Source organism: Callithrix jacchus, chromosome 2 (genome assembly GCF_049354715.1).
Source record: "Callithrix jacchus isolate 240 chromosome 2, calJac240_pri, whole genome shotgun sequence".
NCBI lineage: Eukaryota > Metazoa > Chordata > Mammalia > Primates > Cebidae > Callithrix > Callithrix jacchus.
Genome location: NC_133503.1, coordinates 49,992,355 through 50,012,248, shown reverse-complemented (window position 1 = coordinate 50,012,248; position 19,894 = coordinate 49,992,355). Strand labels below are relative to the sequence as shown.

At 43.6% G+C, this 19,894-nt stretch overlaps 1 protein-coding gene and 1 pseudogene across 1 annotated transcript in view; both read left to right on the top strand.

Annotated features, from left to right (window-relative positions):
• Positions 1-19,894, top strand: part of CCDC69 (coiled-coil domain containing 69) — a 50,235-nt gene that overhangs the window by 17,951 nt on the left and 12,390 nt on the right. Inside the window, exons 2-4 of the mRNA XM_008988253.4 lie at positions 2,646-2,715; positions 12,112-12,218; positions 14,633-14,720. Coding sequence (XP_008986501.3) covers positions 2,646-2,715; positions 12,112-12,218; positions 14,633-14,720 — 265 coding nt within the window. The remainder of the gene's footprint in view (positions 1-2,645; positions 2,716-12,111; positions 12,219-14,632; positions 14,721-19,894) is intronic.
• Positions 3,351-4,889, top strand: LOC144581090 (splicing factor 3B subunit 4 pseudogene; annotated as a pseudogene).

The window sequence follows — 19,894 nt, the reverse complement described above, 5'->3', positions numbered from 1 at the left end:
AGTGGTTCTTCAGTTTAGGACTTTTTTTGTTGGTTTGTTTAGACAGAGTTTTGCTCTTGTTGCCCAGGCTGAAGTGCAGTGGTGTGATCTTGGCTCACTGCAGCCTCCACCTCCTGGGTTCAAATGATTCTCCTTCCTCAGCCTCCCGAGTAGCTGGGATTACAGGTGCCCACCACTGTGCCAGGCTAATTTTTGTATTTTTAGTAGAGACAGGGTTTCACCACGATGGCCAGAGTGGTCTCGAACTCCTGACCTCGTGATCTGCCTGCCTCAGCCTCCCAAAGTGCTAGGATTACAGGTGTGAGCCACCAAACCTGGCCAGTTTAGGACATTTTAAATAAATTTTATTCTAGTAATTACCTTTAAAAAAGGTTTTTACCATAGTAAAAAGTAAAGTTTGTTTTTTATAGAAATAATTCATAATTGAACATTTTTATAGCCTCTTCATAGCTTGATTTGTGTTTTTGTTTTTGTTTTTGTTTTGAGACAGTCTTGTTTGGTTGCCCAGGCTGGAGTACAGTGGCAGGATCTCAGCTCACTGCAACCTCCGCCTCCCGGGTTCAAGCAATTCTCCTGCCTCAGCCTCCTGAGTAGCTGGGATTACAGGTGTGCACCCAGCTCGTTTCTGTATTTTTAGTGGAGAGGGGGTTTTGTCATGTTGGTCAGGCTGGTCTGGAACTCCTGACAGCAAATGATCCACTGACCTCAGCCTCCCAGAGTGCCAGGATTACAGTCATGAGCCACTGCACCCAGGCCTGATTTGTTTTTTAAAATGTTTCTTAAAATTGAGTCTAGAACATCTTCTTCCTTCCTTCCTTTTCTCCTTCCTTTCTGCCCATTCCCTTCCTTCCTCCCTCTCTCTTTCTTTCTCTTCTTTGTAAAAGCATCTTGAAAAACATACAAAAGGACTTAAACTTTTTTTTTTTAACCCAAATCCTGGTCCAATGACCAGTGCCAGGCTTTAATCAACTTTTTGGCTCTCCAGCATGAAATGAGAAAATTATGGTATGAGCGAGGATGCAGTGTTGAGGAAGCATGTCAGTTCTCTTTCTCTGGAAGACTGTTCTTAAGCTTTTCCTTATTATATTTTGGAAGAATAAAATGTCCTTTATTTTACAAAATAATGATAATCTACAAATAGTTTTTTTCAGTATCCTTGCTTATCAGCCCATATCAACTCTTCCATTAAAAAATATTACTCATTTGGCCGGGCACAGTGGCTTACACCTGTAATCCCAGCATGCTGGGAGGCCGAGGCAGGTGAATCACCTGATGTCAGGAGTTTGAGACCCACCTGGCCAACATGGCGAAACCCCATCTCTACTAAAAATACAAAAAGTAGCTGGGCGTGGAGGTGCATGCCTATAGTCCCAGTCACTCAGGAGGCTGAGAATCGCTTGAATCCAGGCGGCGGAGGTTGCAGTGAGCCAGAATTGTGCATTTGCACCCCAGCCTGGGCAACAGAGCAAGACTCTGTCTCAAAAAAAAAAAAAAATTACTCATTTATGAAATCTGGGAGCCACTGACACTGCTTTGTAATGTAGAAAGCCCTTTTGTATTAATTATTCATCTTAGAAGTTTGGGACTTTCCGCCTCACCCAGCAACCTCTGGGGAGGACAGAGGAGCTAGAATGTCAAGTTGATCACCAATGGCCAATAGTTTAATCAATCATGCCTATGTAATGAAGCCTCCATGAAAAACCAAGAGGATTGGGTTTGGGGAGCTTCCGCATAGCTGAACACGTGGAGGTTCCTGGATGGTGGTGCCCAGGGAGAGCATGAAAGCTCCTGCCCTTTCTCCCATACCTTGTTCTATGCATTTCATCATCTGTATCCTTTGTACTATCCTTCATAATAAACCGATAATTGTAAATACGTGCTTCCCCAAGTTCTGTGGACCACTCCAGCAAATTAAACCCAAAGAGGAGGTCAAGGAAACGTCAACTTGAAGCCCATCTGTCAAAAGTTCTGGAGGCTCATACTTGTGACTGTGGGGAAGGAGGGAAGCAGTTTTGGGGACTGAGCCCTCCACCTGTGGGATCTGACCCTATCTCCTGGTAGATAGTGTCAGAGGTGAATTAGAGGACACCCGGTTGATGTCCGCCGCAGAACTGATCACTCGCTTGGTGGTGGGGAGAACCCCTCCCACACACACAGAAGTTTTCTTCTGTGTGGATGATTATTGTGGTATGAGAGCAGAGGAGAAAGGGTTTGAGTTTTCTCTAAACAAAAATCATCTCTGAATTGGGAGTTGAGAGTTTTTTAGGGCACCTCAAGTGCATAGCTGGAGTGAGGGTGACAGCAGGCCTGGCCAAATCCTGAGAGAAGGAAGAGGTGACCTGGGAGGCCCCCACGGATGGCAGCAGGAGCCAGGCTGCAAGGATCTAAGGATAGGTCAAGCACCGTCAAACTCCTCCAAGGGTTTCCCTTACAGGGATGAGAAATCCTGTTCTGGGGCCCCTCCCCCCAGGTAGAGGGGCTGCTGCCTAGAGCTGGTGAGGCAGCCTAAATGCACCGGGCATGGGGCAGGGTCTGGTGTAACTGAAGGTCTTGCCTTGCCTTTGGAAGAATCCTGCTGTAGCAGCCATCCTCGCTTTGACCTCCCACCCTCTACCTGCGCCTTATTGTTGTCTCATTTCTTCCAGAAGCGCCAAGAACCAGAACAGCCACCCAGACCAGAGTCCCAGGAATTAGGTCCCCTCAATGGGGACACAGGTGAGTAGCCAGACCCACAAAGACCCCAACTGCCATCTATGAGGTTTCCTATCTATAATCAGCACAGATGATATAGCTACTTAAATATCTCATGAGATCTTACATAGGTTACACTAATAGGAGTATCATGTCTAAAATCAGGGAGGTAATAGTTCTAACCTGTGCTTCCCTATTCTACGCTGTTGATACCACACCTAGAGTGCTATATATGTTCCTGAAAAGTACATTTTTAGAGGGATCCAGAAAAAAATTGGAGGGAGTACAATGGAGCAAGATCGGACCAGTGAAGAATCTTCAAAACATGTCCTATAAGGAACAGTTAAAGGAAAAGAGCCGGGCGCAGTGGCTCACACCTTAAATCCTAGCAGTTTGGGAGGCCAAGACAGGCGGATCACCTGAGGTTGGGAGTTCGAAACCAGCCTGACCAACATGGAGAAACCCCGTCTCTACTAAAATTACAAAATTAGATGGGCATGGTGGTGCATGCCTGTAATCCCAGCTACACAGAAGGCTAAGGTAGGAGAATCACTTGAACTCGGGAGGTGGAGGTTTTGGTGAGCCAAGATTGTGCCATTGCACTCCAGCCTGGGCAACAAGATGGGCAACAACTGTGAAACTCTGTCTCAGAAAAAAAAGAGGAACAGAGAATGTTCATTTAGAAAGAAGATGTTGCCATGGGGAGGAGGGGGAGGAAAGCAAGCATTAAAAAACTAACTGCTGGGGAAAGAGTGGAACCACTGCTGGGAGACAGTGGGAGCTCTTTCACCAATGGTGGCCGGGCTGATCTCCGAGTGGAACCAGGATGCCACTGTGTATGTGGGGGACCTGGATGAGAAGGTTAGTGAACTGCTCGCTGCTGTGGGAACTGTTTCTCCAGGCTGGACCAGTAGTCAACACCCACATGCCAAAGGATAGAGTCACTGGCCAGCACCAAGGCTATGGCTTTGTGGAATTCTTGAGTAAGGAAGATGCTGACTATGCCATTAAGATCATGAACATGATCAAACTCTATGGGAAGCCAATATGGGAGAACAAGGCATCAGCTCACAACAAAACCTGGATGTAGGAGCCAACATTTTCATTGGAAACCTGGACGCCGAGATTGAAGAAAAGTTGCTTTATGATACTTTCAGCGCCTTTGGGGTCATCTTACAAACCCCTAAGATTATGCAGGATCCTGACACAGGCAACTCCAAAGGTTATGACTTTATTAATTTTGTTTCATTTGATGCTTCGGATGCAGCAGTTGAAGCCATGAATGGGCAGTACCTCTATAACCGCCCTATCACCATATCTTATGCCTTCAAGGACTCCGAGGGTGAGCGCCATGGCTCAGCAGCCGAATGACTTCTGGCAGCTCAGAACCCACTCTCCCAGGCTGACTGCCTTCATCAGCTGTTTGCAGATGCATCTCCTCTACCCTCTGCCCCCAATCCTGTTGTATCATCATTGGGATCTGGGCTTACTCCACGAGGCATGCCTCCTCCTGGCTCCTTCCCACCCCGAGTGCCGCCTCCTGGAGCCCTCCCACCTGGGATACCCCCCACCATGCCCCCACCACCTATGCCTCCGGAGCTGCAGGACATGGCCCCCCATTGGCAGGAAGCGCAGGGGCAGGACATCCTGGTCGTGGACACTGACATCCTCATCCATTCCCACCAGGTGGGATGCCCCATCCAGGGATATCTCAGATGCAGCTGGCACACCATGGCCCTTATGGCTTAGGACATCCCCATGCTGGACACTCAGGGTCTGGGGGGCAGCCACCTGGAATGCCTCATTCTGGACCTCCTCCAATGGGCATGCACCCCCAAGGGCCTCCATTCAGAGCTCCCATGGGTCACCCAGATCCTATGTCTCCACATGGTATGTGTGGACCTCCTCCACTGATGCCCCCCCATGGATACACTGGCCCTCCACGACCACCACCCTATGGCTACCAACGGGGGTCTCTTCTTTCACCCAGACCCACTCCCCAGCCACCAGATCCCCCTCAAGGCCCGCTTCAGGACCCTCTAACTCAGTAAATTCACATTTTCCTTCCTCCTGCTACATCTTCCCAATATTTTTTCGATTCCCTGGACCATTCAGAAATGCTGTAGCTCCTTGGGGCTAAGGCACTAATCCCTTTCACCTCATTCCCCTTTTTAATGTAACTTTTTCCACAGGAGGAATTACTTTTTTACGTTGGTCCTGAGTATTTTGCAGATGAACAGAGAAAATAAAACTAAACTCCTGGTTTACAAATAAATAAATAACTGTTGGGTACTATGCTTAGTGCCTGGGTGACAGGATCATTTGTACCCCAAACTCAGCATCATGCAATATACCCAGGTAATGAATCTGCATACATATCCCTAAATCTAAACCAAAGTTGAAAAAGAAAAATACACACACACACACACACACACACACACATACACATATATGTATAAAATAAAATCAATTTTAATTTCTAATGGATCATCTGGGAACCTTCTAACTTGAATATCTAATTTTTTTTTTCAAATGAGTAGAACTAAATTCAGTGAAATAACATTTATTTTATTTTGTTTTCTTTTCTTTGAAATTTGCATTGTTTGAAAATAAAAATTACTACATCCAGGAAAGACTATATGTTGCCATAAAACAACAATTCTCTCCATGTGTCTGAAGTGCCCTAATGGAGAAGAAAGATGAGATTTGTTTAGTGTGACCCCGAGGTCAGTGTTAAGGCCTCAATGTAGTAGCAACATGCAAGCAGAATTCAGCTCAATCTCAAAGAATTTTTGATGTGGTTGTTGATTTAAAACTATCAGAGCTACCTGGTAATAGGAGGAGCTCCCCATCTCCTCCTATTTATTTATAGGTGTTTAGTTATAGCCTGGAGGGAGTATTGTAGGTGAAGTTCAAGTACTGTGTAAGCAATTGAATCACAAAATCCAATCTGATTGCATATAAGAATTATCCAGGCCAGGTGCGATGGCGCTTGCCTATAATCCCAGCACTTTGGGAAGCCAGGGTGGATGGAATGCTTGAGCCCAAGAGTTCAAGACCAGCCTGGGCAACATGATGAAACCCTGTCTCTACCAAAGACACACATGCAAAACATTAGCTGGATATGGTGGTGTGCCTATAGTTCCAGCTACTTGGGAACCTTAGGTGGGAGGATCACCTGAGCCTGGGAGGTTGAGGCTGCAGTGAGCTGTGATTGCACTACTGCACTCCAACTTGGGCAACAGAGCAAGACCCTGTCTCAAAAAAGGAAAATTTACCTGGAAAACTTCAAAGATGCAGATTCTGGGGACCTACCACAGACCAACTAAATTTAAATCTCAGGGAGTAGGGCTGAAGAAGCTGCATTTTTAGTAAATATATATATATTTTTTTTTACTAAACATATATATATATTTACACATATGTGTGTGTATGTATATATATGGTTATTATTATTATTATTATTATTATTATTTTTTTTTTTTTTTTGAGACGGAGTTTCGCTCTTGTTACCCAGGCTGGAGTGCAATGGCGCGATCTCGGCTCACCGCAATCTCCGCCTCCTGGGTTCAGGCAATTCTCCTGCCTCAGCCTCCCGAGCAGCTGGGATTACAGGCACGCACCACCGTGCCCAGCTAATTTTTTTGTAATTTTAGTAGAGACGGGGTTTCACCATGTTGACCAAGATGGTCTCGATCTGTTGACCTCGTGATCCACCCGCCTCGGCCTCCCAAAGTGCTGGGATTACAGGCTTGAGCCACCGCGCCCGGCCGTTATTATTATTTTTTGACAGAATTTCTCTCTTGTTGCCCAGGCTAAAGTACAATGGCAGGATCTCAGCTCACTGCAACCTCCACCACCTGGGTTCAAGCAATTCTTCTGTTTCAGCCTCCCAAGTAGCTGGGATTACAGGTGCCTGCCACCATGCCCAGCTAAATTTTTTTGTATTTTTAGTAGAAATGGGGTTTCACCGTGTTGGCCAATCTGGTCTCAAACTCCTGACCTCAAGTGATTGAACCGCCTTGACCTCCCAAAGTGCTGGGATTATAGGTGTGAACTACCATGCCAAGCAAAGATATATGTATATTTCTAATAAGATTCTCTCCAGTTGGGGTCAATCTGGTACTAATCTTGTGGACCAAAATTTGAGCCAAATGAATTGTGAGAATCCAGGGCTCTCTGATCTTAACTGTTGCTATCACCTAACCTCTGTCTGTCTGCTCATGGCCTCTGGGAGCTCAGGACTCAAGGGTACCAGCTCACTCCTCCTGTCCTGATGGAACTGACCAGCACTGGCATTGTCCTCATCCTCACATTTCTTCCATATTCATTGTCAGATCTTGCTAATGGAATTTTCTAATAGTAATGCTAACAGTAATAATGGCAACAACACTAGTATTAGGCTACAATGCTTGTCATGAGCACAGATAAACATTTAGAGAACATTTCATGAATAATAAGGAACATTTATTGAGCACTTCCAAAGTGCCTGGCACTACGTTTCCTTTTTTATTTTTTAAATAGAGATGGGGTCGTGCCATGTTGCCCAGGCTGGTCTCAAACTCCTAGGCTCAAGCAGTCCAGCCTGCTCAGCCTCCCAAAGTGCTAGGATTATAGGTGTGAGCCACTGCAACTGGCCTGCACCAAGTGTTTTTTGTTTTTTTGAGACTGAGTCTCTCCCTGTGGCCCAGGCTGGAGTGCAATGGCGCCATGTTGGCTCACTGCAACCTCTGCCTCACAGGTTCAAGCGATTTTCTCGCCTCAGCCTCCCCAGTAGTTAGGATTACTGGAGTGCGCCACCATGCCTGGCTAATTTTTGTATTTTTAGTAGAGACAGGATTTCACCAGGCTGCCCAGGCTGATCTCAAACCCCTAACCTCAAGTGATTTGCCCACCTCAGCCTCCCAAAGTGCTGGGATTACAGGCATGAGCCACCGTGCCTGGCCTGCATTTCCTTTTATGAACAAGCAAGCAGAATAAGGTGGTAGTTAGGAGTGTTTTTCATGGAATCAGATTGGGTAGGTTCATATTCCTGCTCCCTTAATTTTGAACTGGGTTACCTTGAACAAGCTGCATGCTCAGCCTCAGCTTCCTCATCTGTAGGATGGGGGTAATAATAGTACTCACAACTATTGGTAGCACCGAGAGGCAGGTGAGTCATCCCTTTGAGACACTTGAAACAGTGCTGGGCATGTTGCAGGCATGGTAAGCTCTCAGTCCTCCTACCCTGCTTTTATTATTTTTATTGCCATTGTTTTCTGATTTAATCACCTCAGCCTCATTTGGTAAGTGCCATAATTATCCTGATTTCATATATTATGTAACTGAGGCACAGAGAGGATGGCCACAGCCTTAGGTCATACCTAGCATTCGACAGACTCAGCACGGATTGGCAGGGCCTGTTTTGGAGTTTCCCTAAGCAAGGGCTAGATTTCCTGGTTGTTTCCTTCCTGCTCTCAAGTAGTGCCCTCTGCTACCAGCTTGGGAGAAGCTGAAGGTAAGGAGCCACACACTCAGATGCTCATGCTTAAAGAGAATGACATGTGGCCTTTTATAGACATTTTTAGTATCAGGAGGTAAAGACCGTAGCCAACTGCAGAACCACATCTGGCCGGCCAAAGAGGAGGCAGCTGCTTCTGGCTCCAGCCCCTGGTTGACAGGAAGGCATATGTTGCCAGTTCTTCTTTGGATTCTTCAAGAAAAATGGGAAATCTGAATTATTAAGTAAAAGCTTCCCCATTGTTAAGGATCGATAACTAATTTTTAACTTATTATTTTAGAGACAGGGTGTTGCTCTGTTACCCAGACTGGAGTGCAGTGGTGCAGTCATAGTTTACTGCAGCCTCTAACTCCTGTGCTCAAACCATCCTCCTGCTTTGGTCTCCCTAGTAGCTGGGATCACAGGTGCATGCCATCATGCCCAGCTTTTTTTTTTTTTTTTTTTAGTGATAGAGTCTCACTATGTTGCCCAGTCTGGTCTCAAACTCCTGGTCTCAAGTGATCCTCCCACTTCAGCCTTTCAAAGTGCCGCAGGTGTGAGCCACCATGTCTGGTCAACAACTAACTTTCTAAAAAATAGAGTGATGTACTGGCCATCATTGCTCCATCCATTCACCACACCCTTCTATAGAAGTAAACTGCCTTGCTGGGTGGATTTATCTTTGAGTGCTATTTCTTTTGCAGCATCGAAATTTTACTTAAAACAATCTTGGGGGCTCCCCTGGGATTCAATGTTCTCCTCCGGCAGTCTCAGGCCCTCTCTCGTGAGAAGACATGTCCTGATGCTTCACTGCAACAGCCTCGTGGGTAAGGGACTGAAACCTACCCAATGTAACAAACAAGCCCTGCCTCTCAGCAACACAGGGGGAAAGAAAGCCTATGAATACCGCAGCAACTAAGCAACTCTGTGCACAGACCAAGAAAAAGATGCTGCAGGAGCCAGTAAAGTATTTCCTTAGTGGTTAGGACCAAGGTGCCACCCTGAAGTTTCCGTACACCAGCACCAGCTTGAAGACCACCCTACCTCGTGCTGCTAGCCACCAAGACTGCCATTCGTACAGCAGAAAACAGATGAATACATCACATCCGAGTAATAAATAAGGAACATTTACTGAGCACTTCCAAAGTGCCTGGCACTACATTTCCTTTTTTGTTTTTTAAAAATAAAAAAGCGCCATCACTGTTAAAATTATGGGCTATTGTTCTGGGATCAGACCCTACCAAGTTAAAGCTAAGAAAAGCTTAGTCTACTTTTCTTTTTTTCTTTCCTTCTTTTAACTACTCCCCAACTTGTTCTTAATGTGATTAGATCTGGCTCACCTCATGTTGTTGCTTTAATTTCTGTTTAGTTATGTCTTGTGGAGATTTGCATAACCAAGGACAGCTCGCTGCTTCCAGAAGAATATCTCTGTCCCTCTTAGACTTCCTCAAATTAGGAAAACACAATGAGTTTTTCTAAGGATACTAGTAATCCAAGAAATACTAACTGTATTTGTAATTGGTAGGAATCAAATTCTTGTCCCTCAAAAACAGAATCTCTATGTTCTGCTTAGTCTAATGTCATATGGAACAGTAAAGGTTTAAGATAGACTGCTTCCACCGGTCTTCGTCAGTCCTTGAAACTATATATCCACTTCACTTCACCAGAGGAATTACTCCTAGCTGTCAGTATAACCAGTACAATCCTATACAACTTACTGTTGTTATTGCAACATCTGAAAACTCTTCCCCTTCATTAAATCGTATTTATGGTATAGGAGATGACATTTCAGAAAAGGATCCTAAAGAAATTTCTTAAATGCACTTTATTGCTCCTTCAACCTCTTTATCAACCACTCCCCCTAGACACAATGACAAAACCAAAGTCTCAGTGGTAGAAGTAGAGGACCTAAGGCAAACTGTAGCCATTAAAACAGGATATAAGCATGCAAATGCATGGTTAAAAGGGATTAAATATTCCATTCGCACCTTAAATAATTGCAACTGTTACGCTTGTGTGCAGGGTAGACCAGAGACCCAGGTTGTCCCCTTTCCCTTTGGATGGTCCCCAAATCAAGTGGGCATGGAATGCATAGTAGCTCTTTCTCAGGATTCCAACGCCTGGAATAATGAGTTATGCCAAGTTCTTTCGCTGCTATTTCCTGAGGTTCAACACCTTGCGGGTCAGCCCCCAAGAGCCACACAGCCTCCATCTTTCGAGGTGAAGTTCGCCTCCTATCTCTCACGACAGGGGGAGAACTTAGCATTCCTTGGAAACTTAACAGGATGCAGTGAAGTCAGGCACTTCCAGGAGCTGGCTCATCATACCCGAGCAGATGTATGGTGGGATTGTGGAGGACCTTTAATGGACACTCTGACAAATAATTGGAGTGGCACTTGTGCTCTAGTCCAATTGACTATCCCTTTTACCCTGGAATTTCATCAACCAGAGAAAAATAAATCACAACATCGGCAAATAAGAGAAGCTCCTTATAAGTCTTTTGATTCTCCTGTCTATTTAGATACAATTGGAGTTTCTTAAAGAGTACCAAATAAATTTAAAGCCCAAAATGAGATAGCTGCAAGATTTAAGTCAATGTTCTGGTAGGTAACAATTTGTAAAAAAACTGTAAATTAGATAAACTGCATTTATTACAACCCCCAGAGGTTTGCTAACTGAAGACCCTCTCAAAGGAAGAGCTGAGCAGTTAGGATCCACCAGCCAAGTGGCCTCAGCAAATGAAGCCCTAAATACAATATCAGTGGAGAAAGATGGTGTTTGTGTTATAATTAAGACCCCGTGTTGTACCTTTATTCCAAACAACCCTGTTCCCAATGGGAGCATAATAAAAGCCCTCCAAGGACCTACTGCTTTATCAAATAAGCTAGCTAAAATGCTGGCATCGATAAGCCTATTTCAAATCAGTTCAAACGCTGGTTCAGTCAATGGAAAGAAACCATAATGTTAGTTCTTACCTCTCTAGCAACTGTGATAATTATCCTTCTCGTTAGATGTGGTGTCATACCATGCATCCAAGGACTTGGTGCAGAGGCTGGTAGACATAACTCTTACTAAATTATCCCCAACCCCTCCTGCACCCTATTCAGATAGATTACTTCTTTTAAAAGAACAACCAGAATCACTAAGCCAAGACATGTTAAGGAAATTTGAAGAGAAAAAAAAAAAAGAAAACTGTAAAAATTCAAGATGGGGGATTGTTATAGTCAACCCCAAGTTTCTCTGCAAAGAATCAGTATGTCAGTATGTTCAGCTCTCTTATTCTTTAGTTCTCTATTTTAAAGTTTAACTTCCTTGTTGTAATCAGTAGTTCACATGTGTTCCTCCTCCCCCTAGCTCCATCCTAACTCATCCTGGTCACCTGATCACTCCTGGCTATCTGCTCTGACATGCCCATAACCATCCTTCTTGCCAAAACACCCACCCTGCTACTCCAGCTTGAGCCCCTGCTCTTTTTAAAATAGCCAATCAGGATTAGTCTAGCTTGTGCGATCTAACCCTAGCCAATAGGGATGACATAGTAGTAGGGACAATCCCTATCAGGCATAAGTACCCCTTCCCCTCCTTGTCCAAGCATGCAGCAGCCATTATTGCTCCATCCATGCACCACACCCTTCTATAGAAGTAAAATGCCTTGCTGGGGAGATTTAAAATAATAATAATAATAAATTTAAAAATTAAAAACAGGGTAGAACATGTAGACCAGGGTATAAAATGAAACCATTGGCTTATTTCTTGAAAGAGGATCCCCAAATCCAGAGAGACTCAACAGTCTGTCTCTGGAGACTGATCCCACCTGAAATCATTCTTGAGGCAGAGACCAGGGTTCTCATTCCTTAGCCCCACTTCCCACAGTCTCTCTGGCAGCCCTGGCTGCACTTCCGCTGTGTGAGAATTTTTTTTTTTTTCTTTTTCATCTCTAGCTATAACTGTCCAGCTCTGTGTGTCAGAGGAGGGTGAGCAGCACCAGAAGGATATAACCAGAATTCTCCAGCAACATGAAGAGGAAAAGAAGAAATGGGCACAACAGGTAAGTCCAGGTGCCCCCACCCCCCCTCTTTTCTCCTGCTCAGCTAACTTTGGTGAATCCAGAGTGAGGGCCTACATTAGGTTTCTGTTGCTGTTGTAAGAGTCCCTTACTCATCTTGCCAAGAAGAGAGTCCTTTATCTGTTAAACACATATTTTTATCAGGCCACTGTGTGCTGGGAACATTGGTTAAAGCAAGCAGAGCTGGCAGCTGTTCTCACGAAGCTGAGAGTCTATTTGGGAAGAGTAAAAGCCATTGATGCTGCTGGATTAATTGCCTTTCTGGACCCCACTCATGGTTGGGTGGGGCCATGGAACTCACTCTGGCTGATGCATTATTGAAAGAAGAACCAGTATCACTTCTAAGCTAAGTATTTCGTGTCCAGCTGAAGACCCTCAAGGTCTTTCTGTCTAGCTAAGTGACAGCACCGTTTGAATGGCTGCTCCATCAGACTGATCCCTGGATGATTATCCCTGGATAATCCTGGATAATCCCTGGGCAGCAGAGCTCCCTGCCATATAAAATGGGGAGGTAGTGAGTGCAAAATAAACCTTTTGTCTTAAGCCACTGAGACTTTGCCATTGTTTGTTATGGTAGCATAGTTTAGCCTGTCCTGACTGAGATGGAAAGTCAGATGCTAAACACAACTACACAGAACTACAACTGCAACAATAAGTGCTATGAAACGCTTACAGTGCCATGAAAGGACATAATAGAACCCTTAGCCAAGGCTGTGGGATCAGAGAAGCCCTCTCCAAAGGGGAGACATGGAAGCTTTAAAATTACCCAGAAATGAAAATTGAGGGATGCTACATATTTCCAGCCTATATCAGTCAAATGTCAAGGCCATGAAACATGAGGAAAGACTGGGGAACAATTCTAGATTGAAGGACACTAAGTGATGGGATAGCTGAATGTACCCTGTAGCCTGGGATTTCCTTTTCCTCATTCTAACTTGGTCACTCACCCTTCCTCTTTCTCTGCCTCCATTTCTTCCTTTACAAGAGGGGGTGGGTAGAGCAGCAGGAAAGATGAAATTGAAAGTCACTTTTTAAAAAATGGCTCTGGGTTGGTCATGGTGGCTCATGCCTATAATCCCATAACTTTGGGAGGTCAAGGTGGGTGGATCACCTGAGGTCAGGAGTTTGAGACCAGCCTGGGCAACATGGCAAGACCCCCATCTCTACAAAAAATACAAAAATTATCCAGGTGTGGTGACACATGCCTGCAATCCCAGCTACTTGGAAGGCTAAGGCAGGAGAATCGCTTGAACCTGGGAGACAGAGGTTGCAATGAGCTGAGATCAGGCCACTGCACTCCAGCCTGGGTGACAGAACAAGACTCGAAATGAATAAATAAATAAAAGGCTCTGTAATTATAAACTAATTGCTCGATTAAATTGCATGGTTATTTGTTACAAAAAGATTTTCTGCTAGATTTTATTCACTTAGTGGACTTGCTGGGGGAGATTACTGGGTGCAGGGAGGGTATGGCCTGGGTACTGCTAGGTGCACATGGAGAAATCAGGGCCAGACCCTGCCCTCAGGGGTTCCCTGGGTAGAAGGCTGAAGCCAGTGCCCCCACACACATTAAAATGGTCTTTGCTTAGACACATTTTTCAGAAAGACACCTTTTATGAAAGGTAGATTAACTGTATGCATCTGCCGGTCTTTAGTATGTTTTGGTAGATTACCATGGTAGTATCATTTGGCCTTGACCATTACCTGTGGAATCCTTAATCTTCAGACTTGTAAGGGCCCCAGGAATCGTCAAGTTGAGTCCCTTCATTATACAGGGGAGGGAGCTCATTACTCAGGAATGCAGTGGTGTGCTGGAGCTAGAACCCCTTTATGTCATGTCTTGCCCCATCAGCTGTACCTTACAGGTGATAAACAGACTGGAAAACATCTCGAGTGTGGGACAGTAAGAATGGCTGGGAGGGTTCAGCCTGAAGAAGAGAAACGTTGGAAACACAGCCACTAGGCTCAGATCTCTGAGGGGCTGCCTGGGTTGAGGGAGCAGCCTGGCTCTGTATGACCCCAGAGGGCAGATGTGGAAGCTGATGGTAGAAGTTAGAGGTCACATGCACCAGTAAGCCTTACGCAAGCAGAGAAACACCATGGAAAGCTTCCTGCCTTGAGTAAGCATCAGGATTAGAATATTCCTAAATCCTTTTCCATGCAGATAATTCTGTGGGAACCCCCTGCTAAATCCTAAAGAAGGCAAATTCTGCCATGCCTGTTGTATCTTGGAAGTCTTGTGCCTTCTCTGGGCATAGCATTCCAATCCCTCAGAGGAAGAGTTAGGACTCTGGTCACCAAGTTACACACAGGCCCAGGTGAGTGGATAAGAGAGTCTGTGCTGAACCTGCTCAACCTGCTCAACCTCGGTCCTGCCCGGGACTCTCTGCCCCCAGGTGGAGAAGGAAAGGGAGCTAGAACTTCGAGAGAGACTGGATGAGCAGCAAAGTGTCCTGGAAGGAAAGCACGAAGAGGCTCTGCAAGGTAAGGTAGAGACGTTCCACTGGCCAGGGTGTGGGAGGCACTTCCTTCTGGCGCCACCTGCCGAGTTCACCTGGGCACTCCCACACTGGTCCCTTCCTCTCTCTCTGGTCCATGAGCAATTGACTCAAATCTACAAGGTCCTTGCCCCTAGAGGAGTAATGGACTTTTCCTTTGGGGCATAGCTTTAAGAGGCTGGCATCAAGCTTTCTTTTTCCTTATTTGAGAGGTATTTTTTTCTTTCCATTTTAAAAGCAATGCATATTCATTAGAGGAAATTTAGAAAATCCAAACAAATAGAAGAATTTTAAAATACACATATTCCATTCCAATGATGATGGTAGCCCTTATTTATTATTAGATGGATTCTTTTTAAAAATAACTTACTTTTCTCTTATATCACCAAATGTGATCATCATAGAAAATTTGGAAACTGTAGATTAGACAAAAAGATCTTACAGCACAGTGGTTAAGATCTCATTCTTGGTTGGGTATGGTAGCTCACACCTGTACTCCCAGCACTTTGGGAGGCCAAGGTGGGTGGATTGCTTGAGCTGAGGAGTTCAAGACCAACCTGGGCAACATAGAAAGATGCTGTCACTATTAAAAATAAATAAATATATGTTAGATAGATAATAGATAGATGGATGGAAGGATGGATAGATAGATAGATCTCATTCTCTAGAGCTCCAGCCCCTGGGTCTAGATTTTAGCTGCACTGCTTACCAGCTCTGTAACCTTGAATAAGTTACTTTACCTCCCTAATAGGATCTTTGTAAGAATTAAACAGTTCAATGTTAGATAGAGATAGAATTCAGAACAGTGTAAGATACTTAGCAATAATTCTTAGCACTAATTTTATTATTGAAAAAGTTTAAATCATAATTCCACCCAGAGTTAGCCACTGTTCCCCCTTTGATATAGATTCCTTCCATTTCATTTTCTATATATATATATAGAATATATATCTGTACACACACACTTTGGGGAGGAGAGGTAAATTATTTTTTTCACTTTAAGTTGTATTAGCATCCAGTCATTAAACTCTTCTGTAACATGAGTTTTAGTAACTACATAGCATTCCAATGCGTACCCTTGTTTAACTGAGTCCCTTTGTTAGGCATTTAGATAATTTCAAGATTTTTGTCATTGTTTACAGCAGCAATGAGACTTACATAATGAACCCCATTTTGTAAAATCTCTGTCACATTCATGATTTCAGCTTTAGAATAACATCCTAGTAAAACAGGTGTGGCAAAGTTTATGTATATATATTATTTATTTTGATAAACTAGGCATAAGGTTTACCATTAGAGACATTTAGTACATTCACAGTGCCATCCCTCCAAAAGGAAACTCCACACCCACCAAGCAGTCACTTCTTTTTTTTTTTTTTTTTTTTTGAGACAGGGTCTTGCTCTGTTGCCCAGGCTGGTGTGTCGTGGCATGATCTCCACTCATGGCAACCTCCACCTCTTGGACTCAAGCAATCCTCCCACCTCAGCCTTCTGAGTAGCTACAGGCACTTGCCACCATTCTCGGCTAATTTTTATATTTTTTTGTAGATATGGGGTTTTGCCATGTTTCTCAGTAGGGTCTCAAATTCCTGGGCTCAAGTGATTTGCCCACCTCAGCCTCCCAAAGTGCTGGGATTGCAGGCATCAGCAACCAACCATGCCTGGCCTAAGCAGTTACTTCTTATCTTACCACTAGCCCCTGGCAACCACCAATCCCCTGTCTGCCTCTATGACCTCGTCCATCCTGGACATGCATATAAATTGTACAACCTGTATGTTCATCCACATCTGACTTCTTTCTCACTGGAGTGTTTTCACCTTGGAATGTTTCCAGGACTCATCCACGTTGCAGCATGCATCTACACTTTGTTTCTTTTTATGGCTGGGTAATTAGCCATTGCGCAGACACACCACACTCTATTTACCCGTTCATCATCAGTGAACACCTGGGCTGCTGTGTTCCACTGTTCCACCATTTAGCTCCTGTGAACAGTGCCACTAGTACAAGCACCTACTTGAACAGCGGTTTTCAGACCCCGCTGGGTGTACACCCAGGAGAATTGCTGGGTCACATGATAATTCTGTGCTTAACTTTTTGAGAAACAGCCAAACTGTTTTCCACAGGGCCTATATCACTCTATGTTCCCATCAGCAATGCACTAGAGTTCCAGTGGTGCCACATTCTTGTCAACACTTGTAATTTTCTGTTATTACTATTGCTGCTATCATAGTGCATGTAAAGTGGTATCGAATTGTGGCTGTGATTTGCATTTCCCTAATGCCTAATTCTGTTGAGCATCTTTTCAAGTGCTTCTTGGCCATTTGTATATCTTCTTTGGAGAAGGTTATGTTTGTTATTGATGTTACTGAAATTAACCTTGAAAATGCTCTACTGATTTTTCCTTTCATCGTCAGTATTTGCATGATCTTTCCCCAGAATTATTTATCTTCTTAAAACATGGTTGTGGCTGGGCACGGTAGCTCATGCCTGTAATCCCAGCACTTTGAGAAGCCAAGGGGACAGATCACGAGGTCAGGCATTCAAGACCAGCCTGCCCAACAGGGTGAAACCCCGTCTTTACAAAAAATATAAAAATTAGCCAAGCATGGTGGTGTATACCTGTAATCCAAGCTGCTTAGGCTGAGGCAGGAAAATTGCTTGAACCTGGCAGGCAGAGGTTACAATGAGCTGAGATCGCACCACTGCACTCCAGTCTAGGCGACAGAGCAAGACTCCATCTAAAAACAAAAAACACATGAGCACATAGTTGTGAATATTTTCTATGTAAACGTTTATGTCATATCCTTTACATTTACTGTTGTATCAAATATGTTTCCAAGTAATTATGCTGCTAGTAAAATGTTTATAAAGGCAAGACCATAAAGTACATGGCTTTCCTTATTTCTTGTGAGTTTCGACCACTAGATCTTAAAACAGCTTTTGCATAAAAGATGTTGCCCATATTTCACATGATGTCCTTAGATTTACCCAAACTGAGTAACTAGAACAGAGGTCTGAATGATTTTAAGCGTCTTGAAACATATTTCAACATTAGCACACATTATTGCAAATATTGTGAAATGGAATTAAAGTCCTTGTCTGGAAATTGAAGAATTGTGCTTTTGTGTGTATGTGTGTGTCGGGGTGGGGGTTGTTTTGTTTTTTGGTTTTTGAAATGGAGTCTCGCTCTGTTGCCCAGGCTGGAGTGAGTACTGTGGCATGATCTTGACTCACTGCAACTTCTAACTCTCAGGTTCAAGTGATTCTTCTGCCTCAGCCTCCCAAGTAGCTGTGATTACAGGCTCCCACCACCATGCGTGGCTAATTTTGTACTTTTAGTAGAGATGGGGTTTCACCATGTTGGCCAGGCTGGTCTCGAACTCCTGACCTCATGATCCACATGCCTTGGCCTCCCAAAGTGCTGGGATTACAGACATGAGCCACTGCACCCAACCAAAGAATTGTGTTTTAATAATACCATACCCTGTTGAACTGGAGCTATCACTCAACCTCCTTGAATCTCTGTTCAGTTTCTCTATTTCTAAAATCTACCTTCTGTACCTCACAACCCTTTATGGGAAAACAATTTTATTCTCCAAGCATTGCTTTGATATTATTTTAGTGTTATAAATACATTAATAAGAAAAATCTCCTACTGTAAAACACAGGGGAGAAGAGATTGCCTGTCTTGAGTTCTTCCCATCAGTCAGAATACTTTTATAGTTATTTTTAAATTGCTTGGCAATGTTAAGAACTACATAAGTCTACAATGAATGAAGGAATGCATAGCATGGAGGAAATACATGAGGTTTTATTTGTATGGGGAGAGGTACACAGATAACCACGAGAGACTAGTGGTGGTTTTCCACATTTCATGACCCTTTGTTGTCTTTTTTTCTTTTATTTTTTAAATTATCATATAGTAAAATTGACTATTTTTGAGGGGCTATGCATTTTCATAAATTCTAATGCATGTATAGATTCTTATAACCGTCACCGCAATCAGGATATAAAATAGTTCTGTCACCCCTAAAAAGCAGTCTCAAACTACCCTTGTATTCACATCCTCCTCCCACCCCAACCCTGGCAACTACTGAGCTGTTCTCCATCTCTATAGCTTTGTCTGTCTGAGGTTATTACATGCATGAAATAATACAATGTGATTTTTTTTTTTTGAGACAGAATCTCCCTCTGTCACCCAGGCTGAAGTGCAGTGGCACAATATTGGCTAACTGTAACCTCTGCCTCCCAGGTTCAAGCAATTCTCCTGCCTCAGCCTCCTGAGTAGCTGGGATTACAGGTACATACCACCATATCCAGCTAATTTTTGTATTTTGGTAGAGACAGGGTTTCACCATGTTGGTCAGGCTGGTCTCAAACTCCTGACCTCGTGATCCACCTGCCTCCACCTCCCAAAGTGCTGGGATTACAGGTGTGAGCCACTGCGCCTGGCTTACAATATGATTTTTTTTATATTGGCTTCCTTCACTTATCACAATGTCTTTGGCATTTATTCCAATTGTTACATTTCTCAGTAATTCATCCTTTTCATTGTGGAGTTATATTCCATTGTTTTACTCATTCACTGTGGCAGGAAATTTGAGATAATTATGAATAAAGTGTTCTAACATTCATGTACAGGCTTTGTGTGAACATAGGTTTCATTTGTCTTGGGTGAATAAACAGGATTGGAATAGGTCACATGATAAATGTATGTTTAGCTTCACCAGAGTGACCACCATTGTATATTACCATCAGTGATGTATGAGTTATACTGTTCCTACTTCTTGCCAATACTTGTTACTGGTTTTTTATTTTAGTTGTTCTAATAGGTGTGCAGTAATATCTTATCATATGTTTAATTTACATTTCAATAACGACTCGTGCTTATTTGCTGTCTACATATCCTCTTTGGTCAAATGTGTGTTCTGGTCTTTTTGTCATTTAAATTAACTCACTTATCCTTACTGTGGAGTTTGTGAGATCTTTATATATTTGGGACAAGAGTTATTTGTATTTGCAAATATTTTCTCCTAGTCAGTGGGGTTCTTCTTTTTCATTCTCTTAATATCTTTCACAAAGCCAAGCTTTTAATTTTGATAAAGTTCAATTTATTCTTTTTCTTTGATTATACTTCTTGTGTCATGTCTATTAACTCT